At 41.4% G+C, this 26,256-nt stretch overlaps 3 protein-coding genes across 6 annotated transcripts; 1 reads left to right on the top strand and 2 right to left on the bottom strand.

The window, feature by feature from the left end:
* The first annotated feature begins 470 nt into the window (after positions 1 to 470).
* LOC108942256 (C-factor) lies at positions 471 to 2,778 on the top strand. The gene is given in 7 exon segments (XM_074559696.1): positions 471 to 727; positions 1,136 to 1,171; positions 1,173 to 1,188; positions 1,459 to 1,646; positions 1,968 to 2,120; positions 2,428 to 2,523; positions 2,637 to 2,778. Coding segments are annotated over 7 exon segments (750 nt in total). The 5' UTR covers positions 471 to 580; the 3' UTR covers positions 2,751 to 2,778.
* A 328-nt stretch (positions 2,779 to 3,106) lies between these two features.
* Positions 3,107 to 7,489, bottom strand: gal (galanin/GMAP prepropeptide). The gene is made up of 6 exons (XM_018765433.1): positions 7,409 to 7,489; positions 6,807 to 6,861; positions 5,640 to 5,711; positions 4,521 to 4,607; positions 4,089 to 4,160; positions 3,107 to 3,209 (listed from the first exon to the last, which is right to left on the bottom strand). Exons 1-6 carry the CDS (start codon positions 7,487 to 7,489, stop codon positions 3,148 to 3,150), a joined length of 429 nt encoding a protein of 142 aa, XP_018620949.1. The 3' UTR covers positions 3,107 to 3,147.
* A 1,574-nt stretch (positions 7,490 to 9,063) lies between these two features.
* LOC108942331 (uncharacterized) lies at positions 9,064 to 13,008 on the bottom strand. Of its 4 annotated transcripts, none has more exons than XM_018765612.2 (4): positions 12,128 to 13,008; positions 10,926 to 11,127; positions 10,497 to 10,837; positions 9,064 to 9,954 (listed from the first exon to the last, which is right to left on the bottom strand). In XM_018765612.2, the coding sequence occupies exons 2-4, from the start codon at positions 11,109 to 11,111 to the stop codon at positions 9,501 to 9,503; spliced, it is 981 nt and encodes a 326-aa protein (XP_018621128.1). In that variant the 5' UTR covers positions 11,112 to 11,127; positions 12,128 to 13,008; the 3' UTR covers positions 9,064 to 9,500. The 4 variants fall into 4 exon arrangements, with proteins under 4 accessions (XP_018621128.1, XP_018621129.1, XP_018621126.1 ...); XM_018765613.1 differs by lacking the exon at positions 12,128 to 13,008 and adding an exon at positions 11,638 to 11,706 and having other exon boundaries at positions 9,064 to 9,865; XM_018765610.1 differs by lacking the exon at positions 12,128 to 13,008 and adding an exon at positions 11,638 to 11,706.
* Between the last annotated feature and the right edge of the window lie 13,248 nt (positions 13,009 to 26,256).

Genomic DNA, 26,256 nt, shown 5'->3' on the forward strand with positions numbered 1-26,256 from the left:
GGGGTGCCTTGCGACGGACTGGCGTCCTGTCCTGGGTGTGTCCCCTCCCCCTCTGGGCCTACGCCCTGTTTTGCCGGGTAGGCTCCGGTTCCCCGCGACCCCGTATGGGACAAGCGGTTCTGACAGTGTGTGTGTAAAATACTGTGTGTAAAAAAATTTAACTCTTTACATGTAATAACAGGTAGTAAAATTATATATTATGTTTGTTTGTTTCAGATGCCTGTGTTTCCAATACAGCAAATACTTTATACTTTATGCTTTAATCCTTTACTTTAAATACTTTACTTTTTTCAACTGCTTTATGTTTTAATTTATTTTGACTGGTAAATTTTAAAACACTCTTTGACTTGCTTGTCTGTATGGTATGCCCACCAACACTTCTGAACATCACTGTTAGGCAACAGCTTGGAGCTTCACATGTCAGTGTCACGGAACAAGATTTACGATGGAGTGTAAAAATTGTTGGTGTAATGGTTATAAAACTGAAAACCATACCCCCCACCCCCACCCCAGTCCCAGGATAGAAATACATGGACCTGCAGGGTAAGCGGAGCAGACGATCAGCCTGAGGTTTACATCCATGAAGGGGGGTTTCAGTCAGTGTCGGTCCGTGTTGATCACGGGGTCCAGCAGGGGTCTCGGCCTCCACATGGTGAACATGTTGGTTAACAGTCCCCAGAGACCTAATGTTATTATTGCAACCGCCCGCAATCCTGCAACTGCACAGGTAAAACAAATCTTTACTTGTCTTTTAAATTGTCTCGTTCAACCTCAAAATATTTCCTATGTGCTTCACTTGTAATACACTCTTCAGTTTCCTGAACTTATAAGTTCTGGAAATAGCAAAGTGAAGGTTCCTTTTGGAATTACATTTCTTTCTCTCTCGCTCTCCTCTCTCTCTGCATGTGTGTGTATATCTGATACCTTGTCCAAGATGTACCCTGACTCACATCCCATGTTTTCTGGGATAGGCTGTAGACCAGTGGAACTCTGCATTGGACAAGTCGTTATTGATGATGGATGTATGTATGAATGTGTGAATAATTGCTCTTTGGATGTTTGTTTAAAAATAAATTCCAAAGCAAAAGACTGGGAAATGTTTGGATTCGATGTACGATATGCTGCTTCATTACAGGAGCTTCAGAAGATTGTGGAAAGCCATCCTGGAGTCCAATGCTGTAACCCTTGGTAAGCTTGTTTTTCCTTTAGCTAATTCCTTCTTTTACCACCAGGTGGCAGAGTGGCACAGTGCATTCTCACAGTGCACTTCATCCAGCCATTGATTTCAGTTTTAGGAAGATTTCATAGTTAAAATTAAAATTCCACATAATAAATGAGTTATTTTAACTTTTTCACAGTCAACAAAAACCCTCCTTATGTACATTTAGCTGCTTAGGATGTGTGATACTGTGAGTTTTTGAAGAAAGTGCTCCCTGTTATTCCCTTTTACTCCATGAGATGTGACCAGTCAGGCCAGTGTAGAGAGGGCTTTTAAGGAGGTAGCTTCCCTGGTGGGACCTGGTGGCCTGAACTGCCTGATAAACAATGCAGCCGTATCCATGTCCACCGATCTGGAGAAGGTGACAGCAGAGGCGATGCTGAAGACCTTTGAAAGCAATGCTGTGTCCCCTCTCATGGTCACCAAGGTAAACAAACCAGAGTTTACTATTAGTCCTACAAAAAGTAGCTGCAGACACTGGCTCGACCGCTCTGTACCAGCCTCACAGTTACAGCAGGATTTCCTGTTATTTTATTTAATGTCACCTTTTGTACGGGACACATTTATGCAAATCAGCCTGTAAGCCATTGCATGCAAATACAGTCTTGTCTGTACTCAAAAAACAAGGATGGGATCACTGTGTCCTATAACAGTTGTCAATGCTTCCTTAGACCAGCACTAAATATTTGCAATAATCTAAACGATAAAGAGTAAAAATTAAGGTACCCTTGCTGTTTTTGTGTAATAGGCCTTTTTGCCCCTTCTGCGAGCTGCTGCAGCACAAGTCCCCGGAATGGGGATCCACAGGGCGGCAGTGGTGAATATGTCCTCCGTCCTTGGCTCCATCCAGCTGAACTGGGGATCTGGAGCTTATAGAAACTATGCATACAGAACCTCCAAGGCAAGCATCTAATCCATCGTTGAGGTAGCTGCTAGTATAGTTGTTAGCTCAGCTGCCTCCATTCACATTCGAAGGTCCCGGGTTTGAATCCTATCTGCTGCTGTAGTGCCCTTGAGCAAGTTGCTTACCCAAAACTGCTCAGGTAAATGTTACCAATCAGTATTAATGGGTAAATAATTACAAGCTGGTTTGGAGAAAAGCGTAAACTAGAGCTGGGATGATTATTGTTATTATCGAGACACCACCTTTAACCAGGTAACTGGTTACACTGAGAACCAGTGCAGTAATTTTCTGCCCCCTGCACCAGGCTGCTTTGAACATGGTGACGAGGTGTCTGGCCAATGATCTGGGGTCAGAGGGCATCCTCTGCATGGATCTTCACCCGGACTTGGGTGGACCTCACGTAAGAGCCAGTAATGGCCACTTAAAGCCAATTCAGTCATGCTGTGTCTGTCTTCAATGCAAAGAATGGACATGTGGTTCACTCGGTCTTGCTTGTTATTTCTGATTTTACAGGCTGATCTGAGTGTGGAGGAGAGCGTGTCCTCCGTGCTGTCTGTGGTTGCTGGCTTGTCCGAAAAGGATCACGGAGGATATTGGGACTACTCTGGGAAGATCCTACTTTGGTGATGTCTGCATTGGGAACCTTATTTTTACCTCGGCCCCTCCGTATGTGTGAATTATGGAATAAAATAACAAATGTACCATGTTTATTGCAGCGTTACTGATTTTTTTCCCAAATTCCAAGATTGTAAAAAATAAAAAAAAAAAAACACAACAACAAGAGCCAATGCTGTTAACTTATTTTACTCATAGATTTTTTTTTTTTTTGTTCTCTGAAACAACCAACCAAAAAATAAATAAAATAGTCTCTGTATGGTAGGATAGACAGTAGTGAAGGCACCAGGAGCAGTTACAATGAAAGGAAGATGAACACAGACCGACGGCCGAAGCCCAGGGTTCAGAAAGCAGGCAAGAGGGTGTGTTGTCCAGGGTTCGGAGTAGCTATGTACACATTCATATCAGGCTAGGGTTGAGCGGTCTCATCTGATGTGAGCGACGAGGACAGATTGTCCAAAGCACCCATTTCTGAAAGGAGGATGGGAAGGTCTCAGGTAAATTACAGTGGTATGCAATCATTAAAAAAGAGATGTGAACAGTTCAAGCTATACAGCTTCCATATGTTTATACTACTACCCATTTTTTTATTTCAGTGAATTTCAGTTCATGTGACATTTTCCATACACTTTTTTCTTCATGCAGAAGCAACAGGAACAGAGCTCCCCTTGTGGGTTAATTTGGACGACATAGATGATATCTAAAGACTGAAAGGTTGGGCTTCCTGGTTATATTTATTTTCACATTTACGTTTGTTAATTAGGAAGGTTATTCAAAAGTGACAAATCAGAGTAGGCAAAAATGTATTCGACAACTGACAAAGAGCTTTAGACATTGTCATTATCAAAGTGAAGCTTTATAAAAATCATCACTCACTCTCACACACGTGTCAAGGAGAGCCAGAGCTTAACCCGGCAGCACAGGGTGCAAGGCTAGAGGGGGAGGGGACACACCCAGGACAGAACACCACTCTGTTGCAAGGTACCCCAAGCAGGACTTGAACCCCAGACCCACTGGAGAGTAGGACCCGGTCAAACCCACTGCACCACCAGCATTTATTCAGGCACAATACTGAAGCAGCTGTCCACAGAATTTGAATAATTGTGAGACAGATATTTTCATACTCCTTCTGAATGGCCGGAAGGGATTCAGCAGCTCAGAGGGACAGAGGGACTACTTAAATGATGTTTCTGCATGGGTAGGAAGTCATCTCATCTGGTGCTGTGACTGTAGAATCAGTTTCTTGTACTTTAAATTTCTTGGATCGCACCTACCCAAATCCTAAATACGGTGATGATGAGTGCGATAACAGTGAAGAAAATAATAGTAGTAACAACTGGCTGAACTCACCTTTAAGCTTCAGGTATGACAAGAAGTCGATGATGGTGTGTATCACGTTTTCATCCGCTATTCTCAGAGGACCTGCACAGAGAAGTGTTCAGAATTTCAGTGCGACTAAGAACACATCAATCCCACGTATAGACTACCTGTCAAAAGTTTGAGTACATGTGCTGGAGACTAGTATGTGTTCGCGATGCATTCGGTTAACAAATTTGATCGGGAAACGAGCCAACGTGACCTCCCAGCTCTTCTGCAGCGCTTCCCGGAGATGTACCATGCTTGTGTCTCACTTTGATTTCACTCACCTAGCCAGTTTATCACAAACAGGTATTATGCAGGTTGCCCGAGTGTGCTCACATTTGTCAACGGCACCGTATGCACCGCTTTTTCTCCTCGTTCACCTTGTGACACACACACCATGAGAGGGACGTGACGGCCCACCTGATTTGAAGTCTTCCTCCATGGGGAGGTCCCGTTTGCCTCCGAAGCCTTGCTTGTCACTGAGGGTTCTGTGACTGTCAATGGCATCTGTCCACAAGAAAAAAAGCAGCTAGTACAGGTCTAACACCCGGTCCACGTCGTGCACTCCCAACCCCCAAAACCCTAGCAGCGGCACGCACGCACATCTGTGCTCCGTGCGGCTCTCAGACGGCATTTCACAGGGGGGGACCGAGCAACCTGCAGGGCTTGAGTCAAAGACGTGTGTTCAAAATCTGGTTCCATGGCACGATGCGGGAAGCGGGGGACACAGGTTCACTCGGAAGGTCACTGACAAAGACGTACAGCATGAGGTGAGGAGCAGGGGCGTCACCACACACTAGTGGACAAGCAAGAACTGACCAAACTGGGCACAGGATGGGTGAGAGCAGAGTGCACAGGACATCTCCACGTATAATCACTGTCTCTTTCTGTACTCTCCCTGGATGCATGGAGACAAAGGTGTGGAGGGGACACCACGACTGCGGTTAATTACACCATCATTTAGCTGTGCGATCAAGGCAGAGACTGCGGACATGTCCATTACATAGCTGCACAAACTATCTTAAAAAATGAGAAGTCTGGATTAGACCCCCCCCCTCGTGAGCTGTATTTACACAACTGAAGGATTCCTCGTGAATAATTCTGGACACGCACGTTTAAAACCAGTTACTCGCAACCAAACCCTGAATGTTTTTTTTTTTTTTTTAAATTCTCCCTCCTTAGTAAAAGTAATGTCTACAGAAGGCGTAAGCAGTGCATCCGAACCAATGCTTCGTCCAGATCGCAAACTTTGAGAGCACGAGTGTTTTTGTCGCAGGCGTTCAGCCGCAAAGTTTACCGCGATCTGTTTAAAGCATCTTTTTTCTGGGGGGGTGGGGGTGAACACAGGATGTGCCACAGCTCAGCAGGAAAGAAAAAGGAAGGAAAAACATGTGAGAAGCCCTGACGACCCCCCCCCCAGCTTTTGTTTTCTTCATATGTAATAACTGGGCACACAAGGAATAACACGAACACAGAAAGCAGCGCATCACTTGAACAGTTCCTCTGTTGACTTCAAGTGACCTGCAGGAGCTATCTTACATTCTCCAAGCAGCTCTTCTCTCCCCCTTGCACTGGGAGTATCCTTAATCTGTATTAGGTGCTCAATACGACCTGAAACACAGGGGATGATGAGCATTTTACCTGGGCTGACAGTACTTACTCCAGACTGCAATGTATCGCTCCACAAAAATAGAAAACACACGTTTCGGAAGCAGCTTGCCGCGAGGGTTCGAACGTTCACTCGAACTCATCTCCGGCTCACCTTAGAGGAGGACTCTTCCCAGCAGGTGATGCTAAAATATGGTTCTGACAGATACCTTTCACGCCCGGTGACGTTACCTGTATCTTCTGGAGTGCTGTGTGTCGCACACAAACACACACACACACGGACACACATAACCAAGAAGTACCTCGACCTCTCATAAGGCTGAGGAATATTAAATTTTCCTCTTGCTGGTACAGAGAAATATGAAAGCAATATAGGGTATTAACCCCAGCACATAATTCCTGACATGAGGAAATTAGCACTACCCAGAATCTGAGGAACAAAAGCCCCTCTGGCAGAATACACAATGACCCCCTCTGTGGTGCAGTTTGTTGCTCAAAGTCCCATAATAAGATGTTTCCTCTAAGCTCAGCAGTGCATGTGTGAGAAGACTGATTGTGCAGCGCCATAGGAAGAGTCTCCATACACCCGGATTAAAAAGGATAAACTGGTGAAATTTAACAGTGTCTGAGCACAGACACACACACACACACACACACACACGTGCAGCGAATCCAGCACAGGGAACGTCTCTCGCTAGGGATCCACAGTGCCACGTTTACAGAGACGAAAGGCAGGAGTTGCAGGTGAGAACCGGACTGAAAAAAGTCAAGGAACAGATGGTGTAGATGGAAATAATGCTGGGAGAAAGAAACACAGAGTGCTCTATAACTGGAGTGGAAGGACAGGCGGATACAAGGGATGAGCTCAACTAGTGGGAAGGAGGTCAAATGAAGGGTCATGTGCAGATATGCAGATGTGTAGATGTGTGTGTATGTGGATGTTTGATAGATAGATAGATAGATAGATAGATAGATAGATAGATAGATAGATAGATAGATAGATAGATAGATAGATGTTCACTATATACCCCTCTATACTGTGTACACATATTAGACAAAAATGGACAGGAGGACAAAAAAGAGGACAGGGACACTCACGAGGACCCAGGAGGTATCCAGCACTGTTCAGGGTCCAGCCTCTTTTCTCTTTGGCCTGTCAGCACAGCACATGGGGACACAATGGGGACACAATGAGGACACAATGGGGACACTGTCCCACAAACCACTCTTATTTCTAGTTATTTCCACCACTCCCACCGAAAAATCACACCTGTTCTGTCCAAATTCTGTCCAGAAATACTACATTTCTACAGTCTTCGAATTTCCAGACAAAAACACCTGGTTTATTTTAAAGCCGCAGGCAAAAACTTGGGAAACCTTCCAAATTCAGTACATTGCTGCATTATTTAATTCTTTGTATGGATTTCTCTTGCAAAGTAAATGGTTGAATTTTAAGGTAAGAGAGAGGTTGCAAAAAAGAACCCAGATTACGTTGCGGAGGCAAAGAGTCCAGATTCATTCAGTTGGATTCATTGGATTCCTGCGCTTTTACGCACAGGGACGAAAGGACTTTTTAATTACATCCGAATGCTGTAAATAGGCTTGTAATATGGTACTGAGATTAATAATGCTAGCTTTTGAAGGAAATGTCGATTTAAAAAGAAAAAAAGAAACAGTAAAGAATGAAGTGAAGGAGATACCGCGATGACGAGCCCGATGGTCTCGGAAAGCGCTGCGCAGAGCAGCAGGAAAACGCACAGAACTCCGATGGACTTCTGCATCTGACAGGTGACATGATGAGCACAACTTTTACTTTTCCCACACTATCCCAACGGGGGCAAAATTTTAAAATGATAAATAAAAAAAAAAAACCCAAATCAGAAATTACCATCAAAATAAATCATTCCAAATTCACCCCCAGATCCATGCGCAATATATTGTCCAGTTACCACACATTCCTGCAGCAAAACTAATATTACCACGTTTTTAACACGTCAGTTACTTCACTTAATTACATCATTTAAACTTACCTTGTGTGTTTTCTGTTTCTTCTGAAAAGAAACGCGTGACTATGAATACGCTTCAAGCTAGAAGGAATAACTTATCTCTGCATAAAATAAAATAACCCTTAAAGTGTGTATTCCTGGGAGAATTTTTCCATTCTGCTGTGTGTGGTGTGTGTATGAGAGCCTCGCATGAGGGGATCCGTGGGATTCCTCCTATTTATACTGACCTGGGAAATACACGCACTCACACACACACACACCTTTCTGCGTCACCGCCTTTCTTCCAAATTACAGTAATGCGATCATGTTCTTTTGGAAAAAAAAAAAAGACATTTGAAGGATCGAGGAAGAACATGTTTCGATTACTATGTCGAATTAAAGTCTCTATAAACGAGTCATTTTACCTGATAATGACTTTATCCAACTTTTCATTCGACTGAGACTGAAAAAACGCACCAAGTCTGTCTTCATTTAATAAAAAAAAAAAAGACCAAACATCCACCTGCACCCTCATTTATGGCTCCAGAAAAGGTTGCCAATACATTATAATCAAAAGATAATTATAAAAGTGTATTTGTGGAATATACACTATAGTTTATAACTTCCCAGTAATACAGCAGAGGGACATTGATGAGGAAATCAGTCCTCTGTGTATTACATTACAGTATGTGTTCTGTATATTCTCAAAATGACACAAGTACGGTACACTGGTCAACACTTCTACTAGTTCATGTAAAACTATATGGACGTGAAAGTGGGATGTTGAAAAAAGCAGGAAAAGCATGGACTTCTTTGAACTATGGTGCCCTGGGAGACTTTTTAAAGACACCATGGACAGCCAGGAAGACACCATGATGGGTCTTGGGGTCAAACTGAGCCTGAAATATCACTGGAAGCATGAATGATGTCTGAGGGCGTCATACTTCGGGCAAGTCACGAGAAGGTATGATTCAAAAAGAGTGTAGTACTCGGAGAAGTCGGAAAAAAGATGAGAATGACAAGCAACCAGGTGGATGGACTCAGTCACAGTGACGATGGACGTGTACCGCGTCGTCATTGAATAACCCAAAAATTGAAAATTTGTGGAAGCTGTAATGGTCATAACTGATTTTTATTATTATTTTTTTTTTAAAACTGGTCTTTTTTTCCCCTTTATCAATATCTACTTGCCCATTACAGGTTCATGAGGGAATAAAGTATAAAGTATGGTACACCCTGCATGGTACACAAGCCCATCACAGGGGAGCAACACATGTTCACGCAATTAAAAGTTAATGACAAATTACTGCAGAGCTTGTAAATCATGTCGCCATAGTTGCTCACTTTCACAAGGATGCAAGAACCACATGTTGATATTAATGGTGGTTTTATTTATTGAAACCAATCTCACTGAAGACATCTGGGGCTACATTAACTGCAAAAACATTACCTGATGCTAATTTGCCAGAAACATCCATAGAAGTGTTTTCATCAAGGTTGTAGCATCTTATCAAGTACTGGGGAACCAAAAATACTAAAAACAGTATTACAGAGAGACATGTGGTGTAACTTTTGAGCTATCATCTTGCTATCAAAGAACCTGGTTTGAACTCTCTTCTTCTGCTACGGTACCTTTGTGCAAGGTTCTTACCCTGAATTACTCCAGTGAAAACGACCCAGCTGAATAAAAATTGCCATGGACAAAGGCATCAGCTCATTGAATACATGTATTCAATAAAGTTATACCCAAATACTGGGAAAGCAGTATAAGCTTGCTTCAACATTATTAAGGCAAGGGTTTTTAATGTCAAATAGGTGGATTGCACAGGGGGTCATGGCAAAGGTTTAGGACATCACCCATGAAACTATCTGAGACCCATGATCTTGGTACTCTATACCTGCACCAGTGGAGAGAACCCAGCATAAGGAAACCCACAGCTGCAAATACAAACAAACGTATGAACATCGGAACCCTGGACCACACTGTGTCTCTCTTTTGGGCTGTGGGTTTCTCCATTTCTGCGTCGCCCTGTGTGCTTCCAAGGCTGGTCTTGGACTGAGAGCCGGAGGGTGGACCAAGTTCTGCCTGATACGCGTCTTTCTCTGGTTCTCCCTCTTCTGGCTGAATGCTCTCTCCTTCTTGAATACCAGAATCCAGCTCCTTTGAGTGCTCTGCCCCATGGGTAAAGAGTGAAGGGTCACCGTTCCAAGCATTTCCTGGTGCAGCGGCAGGGGGAATTTCTTCAGCACTGAAGTCAATGCTAATAGGAACGATAGCATAGGATTCACCAGGCAAAATAATCTATTTCTTAGTTTAAATTCAAACCTACACATTTACGAATGCTATTAAATGAATGAATTCAAAATGGGCTGCATATTCTTCACAGAAAGAAAAAAGCGTTACTTTAAGGAAGTTGTCCAAGTGCCAACCCAGAAAATGTGGTGTTTAAATGCACAGAAAATCCTCTATAACGTGCAATAGGACTCAGGACCGTAGCACATGTCCTCTACAGTGGACACAAATGAATGGCTGAGAAAGAGGAGGATACAAGACTGGCCAGCAGTCCAGATTAAAGAAAACCTACTATGTGTATTTATAAAATAATCTGGAAATGGTTCGCTATTTTGTAAAACTAAGGAAAGGATGGCAATAAATACTAAGTTATTCTACCACATTGTAATGCCAGATACATGGTATACATGTGTAAACATTCATTTGGCTCAACAACTTTGGCATCAGTTCCACAAGCATTCGGCCAAGCAGAAAATTCTGTATGAATTAAATTTTACGAGAAAAAAATACCTGTCATTTTCAGTGGTATAGCCAATTTCTTTGCTTCTTGCGTTAAGATGCAAATCCTCATGTGCAGGGCCAGTTTCATTCAGAGTCAGTCCTTCATCAAAGAAGCCTATGGCACTGGAGCCTTTTTTGGGCGTGCTCCGGTGTACCTGCAAGTCGCATGGCGCAGGTGAAAGAGATAGATCATCAGACCGATGCTCAAGAGCCTCTAAATCGTGGATTTTTGCCCAGATGCCTTCAGACTTTCTCATCTGGTCGGACAGACGACTCAACTGACTGTCATCCAGAATGCGTGCCAGTTTGACCGTCCGCTCATCAATGGCACTCAGCGCTTTATTGAAATCCTGCAAGGGTTTAAAATGCATAATGTCAGTGCAGACTACAGATGGGGAAACTAAGATCATATTATGTATGTGTATTCTTAGCACGTACCATCAATCTCTTTGCAAACCCAAAACTCAGATTGAGGCTTTTACAATGATCACAGCTTTTCACTGTGAGAAACGTGATCTCTGGAGGAAAAGTGGTCCCAGACTGGACACCTGTGACTCTGCGCTCAGGACATCCTCGGGCAGAGTATGCCTCCTCTGTCCTGGTAGAATTTCGAGACAAATCCATAACGTGTAGCAGAAATCTGCAAAATATCCACAAACAACATATGCTGACACTTTCATATAATTGCATCATGTAGAATAGAAACCATTAGATAGGCTTAATGGAGGGGATTACTGGAAACAGCTCAAAGTTCCTTTTCTAGTCTCACTGAGTTTGCCCAAAACTATATCTTTTACACTGGACAATTAAGAGAAGGAAAGTAAAATCACTGTTGTTAGAGGTCAACATCTGATGGCATAATATTTATTCAATCAGCAGAGGTTCTCCAAAGCGACATACAATCAAGGGTATAAAAAGTTAATAACGAATGAGAAGCTTTCAATACTGAATCTGAGTGGTACGGAAGACATGACATGTGAGGAGTCCTGTACTGTACTGCACTTAGTTAACAATGTGTAACCTTTTATCCCAGCGCCATCCCCTCTCCTTAACTACTCACGGGCAAATGGCCACGCACCTTGAAAATAAAAATGGCAAATCGTGGAGCTAAACGTGGGAAACGTTTAAAACCAACGTCCTCCCGAATTACCTCAAGTTCTGCCCCACAACTGAAAATGGTGAACAGCTATGTCCTGCTTGCCAGCGGCCCATCGCTACATAGTTGCCACGTGATTTGTGCGTCCTTGTTGCCGGGTAACCAGTTGAGGGCCAATTAGAATTCACTCGGCGGAAGATTCATTACAGGAACGCGCACGACGTCTTACGCAGCGACGTTAATGCAGTTACGGGAACGCGCGTCGTTCCTTATGCAGTGAAGTAAGTTACTTACGGAGGCTGGCGGTAAATTAAAAATTAAAATTTACAAGTCATAAAACCTGCATTTTTAGAAGAAAATGGTTCATAATTTATTTCGACCCAATTTGCGCGGGCTTTGAGGAGCACGCACTGACTACTAGAGCTCAGTTCTCTGCCACTCTTCTTGAACAAGTTTGTCAGTCTGGTAAAATAAAAAACAGACAGAATACCGCGCCGCAGAGACTGAGAGAGTTTAAAAAATAAAAATAAAAAAGTAGACTCACCAAGTCAGAAAGTGGGAAAAGCTTAGAGCAACAACTTCTTTGTGTGACAAATACAAAACATGCGTGACGTTAAATGCGTTCGACGTCGACTTTGGCGACCGTACGCACGGAGACCTTCGAGAATGTTCTGTGCTCTCATCGACGACGTCCTCACCGAGTTCGTCCTTCGGGCTTCCAGTTCTAATTATATTTATTAGTAAACCAAACGTGTTTTAATATACAAAGTACTTGTATAAACGTTTAGAAGATTGTGGAAAATTGTTGCAATTATTGTTTTAAAAGGCCAAATACGTGAGTTTTGAGGTGTTCTGAGTGGCCTCGCAGAGTGACTGTTCTGTCAGACAGTTGGAGTTGCTTTGTCTTGTTTTCCCATCCTCTCACATACTTAATAGTTTTATTTCATTTTGTGATCATTGTTATTTGGAGCCAGTAGCAGGTGGATATAGCTGCCTCTGCACGCACGGGGAGGTTATTGGTTCAGATCTTACTTTCTTCCTAATACACAAGGTGTTTGTCTTAAGTTGTCCTGGGGAAAAGCTATGTAAAATGGGTGAATTGCTGTAAGTAGTATGCTGAACAAATAAATGTTATTTTATTAGAGGTGAGTTTTAAGTTTGCTATTATGGGCAAGAAGTGTAGTAAAAACAGTTTAATTTTGTGTGTGTGTGTATACACACACTCCAGCCATTGTAGCCCCACACTTCCCACTTTAAACTGTAACTTCACTGTAACCTTTCTGGCATCAGTATAAAATGTCAATAAATGGGATACTGCTGGAATATGCTTAACATTTAGTCAACTTTTAATATACAAGAGGTCTCCGACTTATGGTTTTTTTCGACTTTATCTATATGTATGGGGAGCTGGCAATAGACATTTAGTGGAAACTGTATTTGAATTTCGATTTTTACCCCCCCCCCCCCCCCCCCCCCCCCCCACTCCAAGCAAGTGATATGCGGTACAATAAATCTCTTGCGATGCTTGGGCAGCGGCAGCAATCCACATCTCCTAGTCTGTCACGCAGAGATGTGTATTAAATGCATTTTTTGACTTACGATGGGTTTCGGGGAATGTAACCCCATTGTATGTCGGGGACCACTTATATACACCATATGTAATATACTGTAGAAATGGGACAACTACCACTTTTGAATAGCTGACTCAACCTTTTTTTTGAAACATTTTTCTTTTTTGCTGTTTTGTCATAAGGTAAAATGCTGATTTGCAAGTTTTAGTATTTGTTGCATATTAAAGATTTGCTCAGATCTGTCCCTTAAATAGCGGCATAATGTAATTATTACAAAGTGTACTATAGCGAATTGTCACAAAACAGATTGTCTCCCTTTGCTATGCTTTTTCTGTGTAAGTGCACAGTGGTAACTGAGTGTACCTTCCACTGCTGTGAGTGTAATAAGTGCTGGGTGGTGGTGTGTGTCTGTGGGTGTCAGAAGAGTCTTCTGTGTGAACTTGGCTTGCCAGCCCATCAGTCCCAGGAGATGGAAGAAGTGAATGTGTGGGGCAAGGTAGGTAGGTGACCTTTTTGGAAGAAAATGTTGTCTTTAAATTATTTAACAAAATTGTATTACATCACAGAGAGAATAACTTTTGCACATTGAAGGCCTGTGATCAGTTAGGGACGAAGAGTGAGTGCAGTGGAACAGCATGGGAGGTAAGCGATGTCCTCTCCACACAAAACCTTACACACGCTGTGAAAATCACTGTAGACATGATGTCCTCTCACGTGTTCTTGCTTGTTTTCCGTAAATCATGATTGGGGTAATTATGGTCAGTTTCTCAAATTGGATTTAAAAGTCCTTCTGCAAGCTCTGACATAGTCTGATATGAACTAGCCATAGAGGCAAACAGCTGTGTTATTTTTAACATACCAAATCAATTTTGTTCTGTTATGGAAGAATTGAACATTCTAGGAAATTCTGAAGTACACGCTGTGTTGCTGATTATATCATACCATATTGCTTGGTGAGCTGTAATTTTAAATGATTATTTGTTTGAATTCAAATATGTATTAAACCTAACAAGGCAACACCATGTAATATGTGTCTATATGTAAATTTAGACTGTCTGACACACACATTATGTGGTGTTAGCTTGTTATGTTTTTCCTTGGATAAAGTGAAAAACTAGTAATTATCCATAATGATGTAGTTAAGATTTAAGTACCCTTACATGTATAGCATGCTTCTTTGGCTCTATCAAGGTCAATGTAAAAGTTTGAGACATGAAATCATACAGAAAGTAGTTGTTTTGCATTTTTCTTGGAATACTCAAAATTAATTAAAATATATACATGAGGTCAATGCAAATTTAAATGTCACTTAAAATGGATTTAAATATGTGACATTTAAATTGAGGTTGCATCAGTTGCCTTGGTGTTATTAAAAACATGTCTTTTGTAAAATTCTGTATCTGTTATGAAATTTACAGTTTCAGATTTCTTGGTGTCTCGTTATACAAAGTCAAAATGTATTCTAAAGATCAGTTTGTGTACTAGGCCTCTCCTAAGTAGAGCTTTTTTTCTGCCTTCTTTTACAAACTTTTCCTCCAATAGGTTTATGACTATACAGGATGTCAAGAAGTTCTGGGACCTGAAAAGTTTTCTGTGACCCTTCAGAGGGAGTTCGAAGACGGGCTGTACAAAGTCAAAGTTGACAAATTCAAGCTGCCAAGGTAATGCATCATAAGCTCTTGTTGCTTCTCCAAACTCAACAATGACATTGTTAAATAAAAGTGGAATCCCTTAAGTCAAGTGAACAGTCCATTTATTTTCAGAAATGATGTGTTGAAGAGGTGCTGCCAGGTGATATTTAGTCTCCCCTTCGAATATTTTATATATACTGTATACAAGGATAAATAATTACATTGAATAATAATTAGATTGTTGTAGATACTTTTTCACTGATCCTCATATTTATATATTGTGCTACTGATCAACATCTACACATACAACTGCAGGTGAAGATCATAATTAGCTCAGTATTACAAAGTACATTTTCTTCACCTCTTGTGTATTGAGGCTACGTTTTAAGAAATACAAAAAAAATTCAGGATATGTTCAAAATCTTAATCCTGGAAAACAAACAAATCATTTCTGAAGTTGTAGGTTGTGGTAATAGGTACAGTTAGACTTTTTTATTATTGTGATAGCAGGAGTAGGCATTATTGGAAATACTGTTGGGCTGAAATACATAAACATATGTGGCTCAGAATTGCCTGCGTATCTATAAAGTTTCACCTGACAAGGGTGTTGCCTTTGATAAAGGAAAGCAGTAGGCACATATTATATGGTATGGAGCAGCTCGTCCTTTCTTAGTGTGAGGAATTTGCAGGAATTCCACAACAGTTACATCCTAAACAGCAGATAGTTCTTAATTTGTGTAGTCCAAATTAATTTAAGTGTCAATCTGATGAGAAAGAAATGAATTTGTGTTGGTTTGGCTTCTCCATTTGGTTCACACTTGTACTTAATTTGCTGGATTTCATTGTAGCTGTGTCCACTAAGTGATTATCTTTTGTTTTCAGATAATTATCTCTAAAGTGACTAAATAACAGATGCCCAAGCAGTTGAGCTGTGGATGTGACACTGGAGAAGATACCATGAAGATTACAGACCATATTTTGGGCAAAAAGGTGTGTCGCATTAATACAGAAATAATACAATTAGAAACTCTAAACAGTTACTTTTTGGAGGCAAATGCTGCATTAGTTTCTGTTGTGAGTAATACTGTATAATAGTTCAGATTGTAAAATAAACCAAAACTGGAGAATTTATCTGAAACACGGTCCAAATAGGAAAATGGTTTGAACAACTAAACATAATATTTTCCCAGTTTGATTTGAGGATTTCTGGCATTTAAATGTAGTCTTTGGATTTGGTTTTACATGTATTGGATGGGATTTGCCAAAGATTGTGTGTGAGGAGACAGTGAGGGCTTGTTTGTTTTCACTGTGGTCACCTAATCTCATTACTTGCTGCCTTGTAAGAATTAAATTCCAATTTAGCAGAAAACACGGAGCGGGCTGCTGGAGAGCTCCCTGTGAGAGCACTGCAGACCGAGTGGGTTAACTTGGATTGGTTCCTTTCATGGTTGTTCATTTCAAAGCCAGCAAGAAACACTTCACTGGTTTCCATCTCATTTGTGTTAATAGGGTGCTTCGTGATCTTTATATTCTGATTAAGGCCAAAAGAAATGTTTAGTTGGACTCTGAGCAACTTTCATGTTGCATATAATACAGTAAGATGATGCTTAGGTGTACATAAATACAGATTGTGAGTCCTACATTAAAGTTATAAACAAAGCTGCAACTTTTACAAATTCTAAAGAGTCCCATGTACTTTCTGCACCATGTCCATAAGAGATTTCTCTGTATCCTTAAGATATCCATGTTCGAATAAAGAATTATTTTATTTTTCATAGAGCGCTCTTCTCACGCAGTGACACAGAGCGCTTTAACACAGGCATACAGCAAGAAAAATTGACACAAACAAAGAAGACAGTCAACTAATGGCTACCATAATGAAGAACTTATTATAGAGCTATAAGTATACCTACTGGCCACCGGGAAAAGGAACAAAAATTCCCAACTGAAGGTTGAGGGAGAAAAAAAACCTCTGGGGGTCTACGGGCAAGTGGTTGCCCACCCCTCCTGGGCATCCTAGAAAGTAACAATTTATAAGCCAGTGTTTAACAAGTAATTATAATGTTGGTAAATGGCATCTTGGATCCCCAGCTCGGCATGGAACGTCTCGATCGTCACAGCAGATGGACATCATCCTCTGTCAGCACGGGATTCGTCTGTCACCACTGGCCGGCCTCCTCAGGTCTTATGTAGCGAGGTAGTGCTCAACGAGAAGATAGGACAGTTAGTAATTTACTTACGTAAATTTAAAATGCATTTTTGTAAAGGTGATAAAATAAATAACCAAGGCAGGTTGAATTACGTTACGAGGTGGAATATCTGACTGAACATATAAGTCTTAAGTCGGGTTTTGAAAACAGAAACAGACGGGGTATTTCCGACAGTAACTGGTAGACTATTCCACAGTTTAGGTGCTCTATAACTAAAGGCGCGACCTCCTACTGAGGTCTTATTGATCACAGGTGCTTTAAGGTAATCTGCATCTAATGAACGGAGATATCGTCCTGGGATATACAAATTAATGATCTCACAAAGGCAAGCCAGAGCAATGCCATGTATTGCGTTATAGGTCAAAAGTAGGATTTTATAATCAACTCTATAAGAGGCCGGGAGCCAATGCAAGGATTTAAGTACCGGTGTTATATGGTCGTGCTTCCTAGTTCTAGTAACAATTCTCGCAGCAGAATGAGAAATAATACCAGATACACAATACTGTCCCCCCCCCCGCTCTAGGTACCTTAATGTGTAAATGTAGATATGACATTTAAAAAGAATTACAGGACCGTTTCGTTGCATTTTTACTGAAAGGACAGTTAAAGCCGAACATGTCCTATCCCAGATGTCAATGTCTCTTGCACTCTCACCAGCAAGTACTGGTGACATACAGTGACAACCGACTCGTTCACAGTATGGTGGGGTTTTAGTTGGGATAACATTTAGAATCTTGACAAACGATGACACTAAACATCATGTCCGAAGGAGATTCAGAGCATCGCATTAGAGGAAGTCTGGTTACTACCATCTTGGAAGTCTTAGTGCCCTCCATTGTGTAAGGTCACATTAACTCAGACACAGTGGGGCAAATCACCCTTGGGCGGGTGTATGTTCTTTTGCTTTTTCAATGTCGTACCAAACAAGGGCACACAGGGGCCTGTAGCTCTGTGCTTTTAGAGCAATCTTCATGGGTGCAGCCATCAAAGGAAGTAGGACACCTAACAAAATACCAACGATTAGAGGCTGAAATATGGGAAAATGGGTTTGAAATGGGCAGGGTGGAAGAACTGGTCCATTGTGAACAGTGAAAAGCAGACAGAGGGTGAAGGTTGTTCTCCAAAGTGGTAGGATATGAATGTATTCCTGTTGAACACAAGGGAACAGTGGGGCACAATGTGTTAATCATCCTTCACAGACTCATTTTGCCCACTTCCCAGTGGGAGTGAAATTAGGGAATTTCTCATGGCATCAGCTGTATCAGGGCAACGTTATCTTTTATATATCTGATTAGCATTTCAAAAGCACGTGTCTATCTTAGCGAACAAGGCACAGGATTAGAGTTTGAAATCTCCTGAGGACAGGCACAATAGCTTCATCTTCTGTACCCAAACAGTATATGGATGTGGAGCAATATCAGATTATCCCTGTGATACAAACACACACAGATATGCCATTTTGGTGAGCCTGGTGGTGACTGGGTCAGAGTGCGAATACGCGGTTCTGTACAAGATGAAATGTTCTCATTCTTTCTTCAGACACTATCCTGAGATCACCGCCTTGGTGAAGATCTGGCTAACAAAGTCATCCCATCACTGTCAGTATGTGGTGCAGTGCTTACAGACATTGCTCTTGCAATACAAAGATCCTACCTGCTGTTATAGTGGCCTTCATCAAATTATTTTATACCCTGAACTGATTCAGTAAGAATTACCTAGCTGTATAAATGGGTCAGTTATTTGTTGAAATGAACTTAACGTAGTAACCTCGCATTGTAAATTATGTTGGAGAAAAAGGTCTGATTACATAAATAAATAAATATAAAGACTTCTCCCCAGCCTTCATCCTGATCCAGTAAATCTAGGAAATTGTGAGCTGCTCACCAGGAGCCAGCTGATAGGCATATTCAGAACATGTTACACATGGTGTCTGAGTCATTGTACGTTTCCAACTTCTGGGAATACAAAAATGAGTCTTCCTGAGCAATTTTCTTATCACATAAATGGGTATATTTAAAAAAAGACATGATCTTAGTATATCCACATTGAAATAGTTTTCATGTCACAAAATACTGTTGCGTAATTTGTTTGGTCTTTGGTTGTTTACTTACTATATTATTTTGTAATTTCATAGAGCAGCCAGACTTTTGTGATTTTTTTGGAGACACCATAATTAAAAGAAATTGTGAACCACCAGGAATACACTGTATTGTCTGATTTGGTTAAGGTGTGTTTGTACATGCTTTACTAACAGAGCACATTGTAAACAGGCATTAGATGTTCAGGTGTGCTCTTTCAACAAGGTCTGTGCAAAGGATGAACCTTAAACTCTGGATTAACAACCCAACAAATACTCAGACTTAACAGAGAATTTTGCATTATTAAGTGGAATTACTCCTGGATTGTTCCAACATACAAAACATGTATATTATCATGAAACCAGACAGAAACCAATATCCAGGTTGCAGTTTGAGCTTTAGTTCTGTACTGGGGTTTTATTCAATCACATGTTAATTGAGTTTTGCCGATGGGTAACTGAGTAACCTTCAGTATGTAGTCTGCTTTTTATCAATGCAAACATTCAATCATTACATTGAACAGTAAATGCTATTAGAATTTGATCTCTCCCTTAACTCATACATCAGGTGAAAGGTGTGTAGCCTTTCTCTTGCTTAAAATTTGGCAAACAAGTCATAAAAAGGTCAGTCTGTACCCGACATAAGCAGGCATAGAGTATAGGTACGGAGATATTTAAAAAGTTGAAAAGCAGACATCGAAATGTCGTTAGTTGCATAACAGCGTGATTATAATGAACAGAATTGTGCTCGCTGGCTGGGAAGCCTCTTAAAGCGAACATTGAGATTAATTGTTTTGCAAGTGGAAATAATGGAGGCAACATTGAAACCCTTCTGGTGAAAAGTCTGAGTCCTTGGCTGATTTTCACCTGTTATTTTCCGTCAACAGTCACAAGGAGTTAATACCTGAAGTTCAAACATTTTTCAACTCTGACAAAAGAAAAGTAACAATGGTTTACTATTGCTTTGCTCTCCAAAGCCAGATTTTTTAGGGGGATACAAGAGCTAGTAGCAGAGAGTAGTCTAACACCACATCCAAACTGGTGCTAAATGGCCTGTATACACAAAGTTTTTCTTTCAAGAAATGAAACAACCATCTCATGAGCCTTTCATTAATTTGATATACTGCGTTATTATTTTGTGTGCTCCGTGTTTTCCTGGTACAGTATGAAGTAATGACTCATGAAATAAGTTGAAATACACACCTGTAGCTATTACTCCTCTTTCAGCATTAATCATCCGTCTTGTACACCCAAAGACATTCTGGAAATAATACAGCATTAAGTATCAAGTCAGTGCTATTAGTATGTGCAAATTACTTTGATTAGTCACTTATGTGTATCTTATAATGGAACTTTAAAAGAGAGCCATTTAGCTTGGTGCACAGCATTAGTAATCTCTTCTTATTATAATGTGACGGTGCAATTATGTGTTATTTGCGAAGCTCAGGGATAATAGCGCTCTTTGTCGACTTTTGCTCCCTTTGTGATCTGTAACTAATGTCAGTTTGGTAACGGGGTGGGGGTGTTGATCCTTCAGTTTCAGTCCTGTTGTAGAGCTTAGTGGAGGCTGTGGATCCAAGACATTTGCCACGATCATCATCTTTCTCACACTCCACTCTATTAAAAAGTTGCTCTGTCAGCTGATGTTAAAATTCAGATGTTCATTGGTATAAAAAATTCTGTTTTCCCAAAGCAAGGTGATATATATGTGGGTTTTTTTCCCCTTTCCCCCATGTAATCAATAACATTGACGTGGTGGCACAGTAAGTAGTGGTTGTGCCTCGTAGCACCTGGACTGTGCACTTTGGTGTGAGTTTGAATCTGGCTGAGTCTGTGTGGAGCTTGTATGTTCATTCTGTGTTTGCGTCGGTTTTCTCCAGGTGCTCTGCTTTACTCCCACAGTTGAAAGACGTGTGATTCGGGAGAACTGGTGACTCTAAATTGCTCTTTTTGTGTGTGTGCGCATGTGATACCCTGCTTTATACACTGGTGTCCCATCCAGGGTGTACCCTGCCTCACACCCTTTGCTTCTGGGACAGACTCTTTACCACCACAATCCTGCAATCGGTTATTGATGACAGGTGGATAGAAAAGTAACAACTGTAAAATACCCTGTTTATAAATGGGTAGATCTTTACTGTTAGAACGTCTGAGTTATTTCTGGATAGTGAAATACCAGTAAAGAATAATAGTGCTGTTTGAAAGTATGTGAGACCCTCAGTTTTGCTGCAGAATGGTTATATGGAGAGAATAAGTGTTTCTCATGTGACATAATAAGTGTGCAATGACCAATTTTGCATGTTCCTTTAGATATTGTGTGTAGTAGAAACACGCAAGTAGTGCATTTGCAAAAATAATTGAAGCCCAAGTTGCACTGGTCAAACCAAGTAGGTAAGTAGAATTAGAGGTGTAAATCTTAATCATTTATTCATTTAAGTTTATTTTAGCATTTAGATTTTGTAAGTTTAATACTTTATACAAGAATAATGACCATCCCTTTAGTGTTCACATACCTTCAAGCACCACTGTAAATGTAGTCATGGTAAACTCTTAATGTAGCTGTTTTAGATGGAGGATTATCATTGTAGATGGATCAGGTGGAACGTATGCTGTTCTGCAGATAAGTAGAGGGCCTCATGTGAGTCCTATTGTAAGAGACTTAAGGGCAGGAACTGTTCCCTTGCAGCCTTTTGTGGGTGGTGTGGGACCGTTGGTCACCTGTAATGACCAAGCACATGAAAGAGCACTGGTGGTAATGGAGCGCTTGTCTTTCGGGAAGAGGCTGGCTGGTCGTACACTATCTGCTGTAAACGCTGTAACCTCCCGTAGACCCGCAGTGACATCCATCACAAACGGCCAGAGAAAGATGCGCACACAGGTACAAAGGACAGACTGTCCTCGTAAGATCTTGTCAGGGTCTCTCCGAGGCCCCCCATCCCGTTCTGGTGCACAGCATCAAACTGTGTGCAGGAACTGTACCTGATCTGGGAAACATGTCTAATTCTGTGTGAGATGCAGATGAAAGTCAGGAATCCCACTTGCCTTGGCTTACGACCTTCTTGGGATGAAAGCTGTACTCCTTTAGTTCTTATTTGTTTTCTTGTTACATCTAAGACCACCCGCCTCAGTCAGGTGTATTAATGCAGGTAGTATTAGGTGTGTATTACACCTTTATGACCAGTCATCGTGGAAACACCCATTATAGACACGATTATTTTCTCTGCACATTGCTGAGACACCTTCGCTTCAGCAGCCTTGGTACATCTAACTTTTGGATTATCCCGCTTTGACTTATTGCACATCCCGAAAAAAGACTTGATTTCATACATGAGTAGAAAAAAGGGATGAGTAATGCTAAAGAAATCTCATTCAGAGTTTAACAGTGTCAGTAATGTTCAAGTTGATGTGAATGTTTAGAAATTTCTTCAGTTTATGCTCACAGGTTCAGTGGCTTGCAGTCATGAAAAAATTTGTACTTTGTAATTTTGTCCAGTGTGGGCCTTTTTTAATAAAAAAAAAAAAAAAAGTGTAGGTATAATGTAATGTGTCATATTACTGGTAATAAAGGTGTTTATGGGGTGGAGGGCAGCAGGTTGCGTACTGGTTAGTGTCCTTGGAATAAAGACCTATTGGAAAACTCACATTTTCTGCTCCTTGTTCAAGATACTTATCCTAAATTGACAGAGTAAAATTACCCAGCTATATAAATTAGTAAACGTTATACAGAGCCTTGTGGGATGTGGTGGCACAGCAAGTTTGGGGCTGTGTGGCAGGTCTGGGGTTCAAGTCCTGCTTGGGGTGCCTTGTGGTGGACTCGCGTCTGGTCCCCCTTTGGCCTTGTGCCCTGTGTTGCCAGGTTAGGCTCCGGTTCACCGCCACCCTGCTCGGGACAAGTGGTTGTAGACGTGTGTGTGTGTGTGTGTGTGTATGTAAAGAGCCTAATGTAGAGACCTAATGTAAGTTGCTTTGGAAAACAAGTGTCAGATAACACCTTTATTTTATCATTAAATTAGACAAACCAGAGTGAACATGATTCAAAATAATCCACTTGCTCTGGACGTGATTCACCACCGCTAATTCCCTGGTTGAAGCCTTTTTGACGTTTTGCTGCAGTCCAGTCCAATATCTGCCATAATGGCGAGACACAGGGATGAACACTTCTAGCACCTTTAACCCAAGGACTTGAGTTTTTCTGATGATGGGTTACTGGCCTGGGTTCTCACACAATTCAGGGACATTATGATCAGAAATGTTTCTGCATCTTATGCTCAGTTATAGTGAATGATTTCTAGGTTGGCATGGTGGCACTACCTGCTGTGCCAGGTGCAGTACAGGTCCTGGGTTTTGGATGTAGATGTAGCCTGCCCTGCTTTCTATACTTTTAGGATAGTCCCTTGACCAGCACAGCCTTACACCACATAAGCAGTTATTAATGATGGGTGGTCGAAAAAATTAAGCTGAATGGATTTTCCCAACCAGTTCCTGAGGTGGGCCTGTCTGTAGCTGGTCCACCTAAGGCACAAAGTGTGCTTCCATCTGTCATTTTCCAGGCTGTATCTCCCACAGGTTGTGCACGCACCTGGCCAAACTGTACCGTGTGGATCTTGACATGGGCACAAAAATTCATGTGCATTACAAAAGCACTGGAGGTGCATGCAGTAGTGTATGCGGAGGCTCCGATGACCTGCTAGCTGGACCCTGGCGATGATTGATTGGCTGGAGCGCCTACGAGGTCAGACACAAGAGCTCAGTCTCCTCCGCGCCATCCAAGTCCAACTGGTTCTTAACCAGAAGACCTCAAACCACCTGTCACATTATGGTACTCGCCCAACCAGCACAATGTCCTTCAGGGCACTGGATATGTTGCAGTGAACGACCACTCATGTTTAGAGAAAAATACAAGTGTGTTGTAAGTCACCTTGGTGAATAAGGTGTGTGGGCTGGTAACACTACATAGTATCCATTGTGAGTCACTTTGGAGAAAAGCGTCTGCTAAATAAATGAATAAATAAGTATGTTGGCAGTTCACATTTCACTCAGCTCCAGTTTGTGATGCAGTGCCATCTGCTGGTTTCCTTTGGCAATGCAGGAGGACTCAGACTAATTCTGCTATTTAGTTCATCGTAAGTCCCCTTAGAGAAAAGAATGTAGCATTTGTGCACTAAGCAACTTTATACTGATTTATTCATTTATATAGTTGGCTCACTTTTACTGTTATATAAGTTCAGGAAAAGTACTGATTAAGGCTACTGCAGCAGTACAGGCAACTTGAACCCAGCAGAAGTAGTTCCCTCTAAGGGAATAAATAGAATGTGGGATTTTCTTTAGTTAGTTGCAAGATTTACATACAAGTCAATTGTACATTCAGTTTTTTATATTACAAGTCAAACTGTACAGATTACTTCAGAATCAAAACCTGTAAAGGGTTAGATGATTTGTTTTAAAGGGGCAGAGCTATAGGATACTTCTTTGTAGAGTTTAAATCTAAGTAAAATGACTTAACCTTATAATACACTGTTTTGTCTCATCTCCTGGACACAGCAAGCGCATCTGCACCAGTGAGCGAGGCTGGCATGGACTTTCGAAATTTGATGTTGCCCCCTGTTGGAGGTATGAGGCACTGATGGAATTTTTACCGTGATTTCTCTTGCAGGTTTTATAATGAGGTGTACCACAAATCATGCCAAGAGTATTCAGAAACAAATCCTTCTGACACAAACACTGTATCACTGTCTTCTCTGTAACAGCAGTAGAGGGCTTAATTTGTGGTATTGTCCAACAGTCAGGTGTAAACTCAAAATTATGACTGCAAAACAGCCCTGAGTGTGATGTGAACATAAGTATAGGTAATTGTATTTACCTTTTCTGTGAATTGAGTAACACTTTACTGTCATTGCAAATCTTAGGCATTTGCTGTTGAACCAGAACTCAAAAGGGGAATCAGCCCCAGGAACTAACTGCAGCAACATGCAGTATTTATCCATTAGTAATTACTCTAATTTCACCTCAGTAGCATTCCAAGGCTAAGGTCTGACCATGGAAAAGGATCGGAATAATTTTACTGCAGTTATGTGCCCATCTTGTCTCTCCAATTTGAGTGACAGAAGAACAGGTCATGTGACAGGAAGTCTTTGTTCATTCTCGTGATGCCAGACAAGGATTCTCCAGCAGCAGCAGAAGAGCGGTGTGTGTGAAGAGCTCAGCAGAGGAAGTAACCCACAGCACACCACCATTCAGAACCATCGTCAGCTGTATTTGTGTACTTACAGGGGTGAGTAATGAGTACAGTCTACTGAACTAATTTGTCATTGCTGATAGTTGTCAAAAGTATATTGAAAGAATTGCAAGCATTTCCAGTATGGAAAAATCTCGTTTCACCCTCCTTAATTCTGTTGTGGATAAATTTTGTTGCCCTGAGGTCAGCTCCGATGGGGCAGTTGGTGGCATAAGCGTTATAGCTGGTCCCTTCCATGTCGAGGGACCTGGGTTCAAGTCGCCTGTACTGCTGCAGTAGCCTTAATCAGTACTTACCCTGAACTGATAACAGTAAAAGTGAGCCAGCTATATAAATGAATAAATCGGTATAAAGCTGTTTAGTGCGCAGAAGCTACATTCTTTTTTCTAAGGGAACTTAGAATGAACAGTAGAATTATTATAATGAAAGTCCTGTCACATCAACACTGCAATTACAGTATATACTGTTCCTGTAAAAAACCAGCTGCACTGCTTACCGATTGGGCAGGTTCTGTGTCCATTCCGCTAACAGCATTCACGCTCAATGTGACGTGTTTGTTAATGAGATTGTAGTTGCTGCAAATCTCAACTCTTCATTCTCTGAACGCTTGTCAGCAGTGCAGAAAAACATTTGAGACAGAGGCAGTAACATCTTGTTGCCACAGCAGCGATGGTGCAGTGATGATTTTGAATGGCACAGCCATTCCGCTGCTCTGACCCAGCCTCCTAATGGAAGAGATGCTCATGATGGCAATAAAAAGTCATACAGCTGTACTGTATCAAACAACTGCTATTCAGCCACATCACAGCATAACTTGTGCAAAACACTGTCATCAATAACCACACTTCATTTAGGAGAGAATAAATTACACAAGACACCAGGCAGGTTTTCCTCCAGCAGTGTTAAGAACTTGTCATTGTATTTGTTCATCAAATCAAAGTTACATAGT

The sequence above is a fragment of the Scleropages formosus genome, chromosome 5 (assembly GCF_900964775.1).
Source record: "Scleropages formosus chromosome 5, fSclFor1.1, whole genome shotgun sequence".
Classification (NCBI taxonomy): Eukaryota; Metazoa; Chordata; class Actinopteri; order Osteoglossiformes; family Osteoglossidae; genus Scleropages; species Scleropages formosus.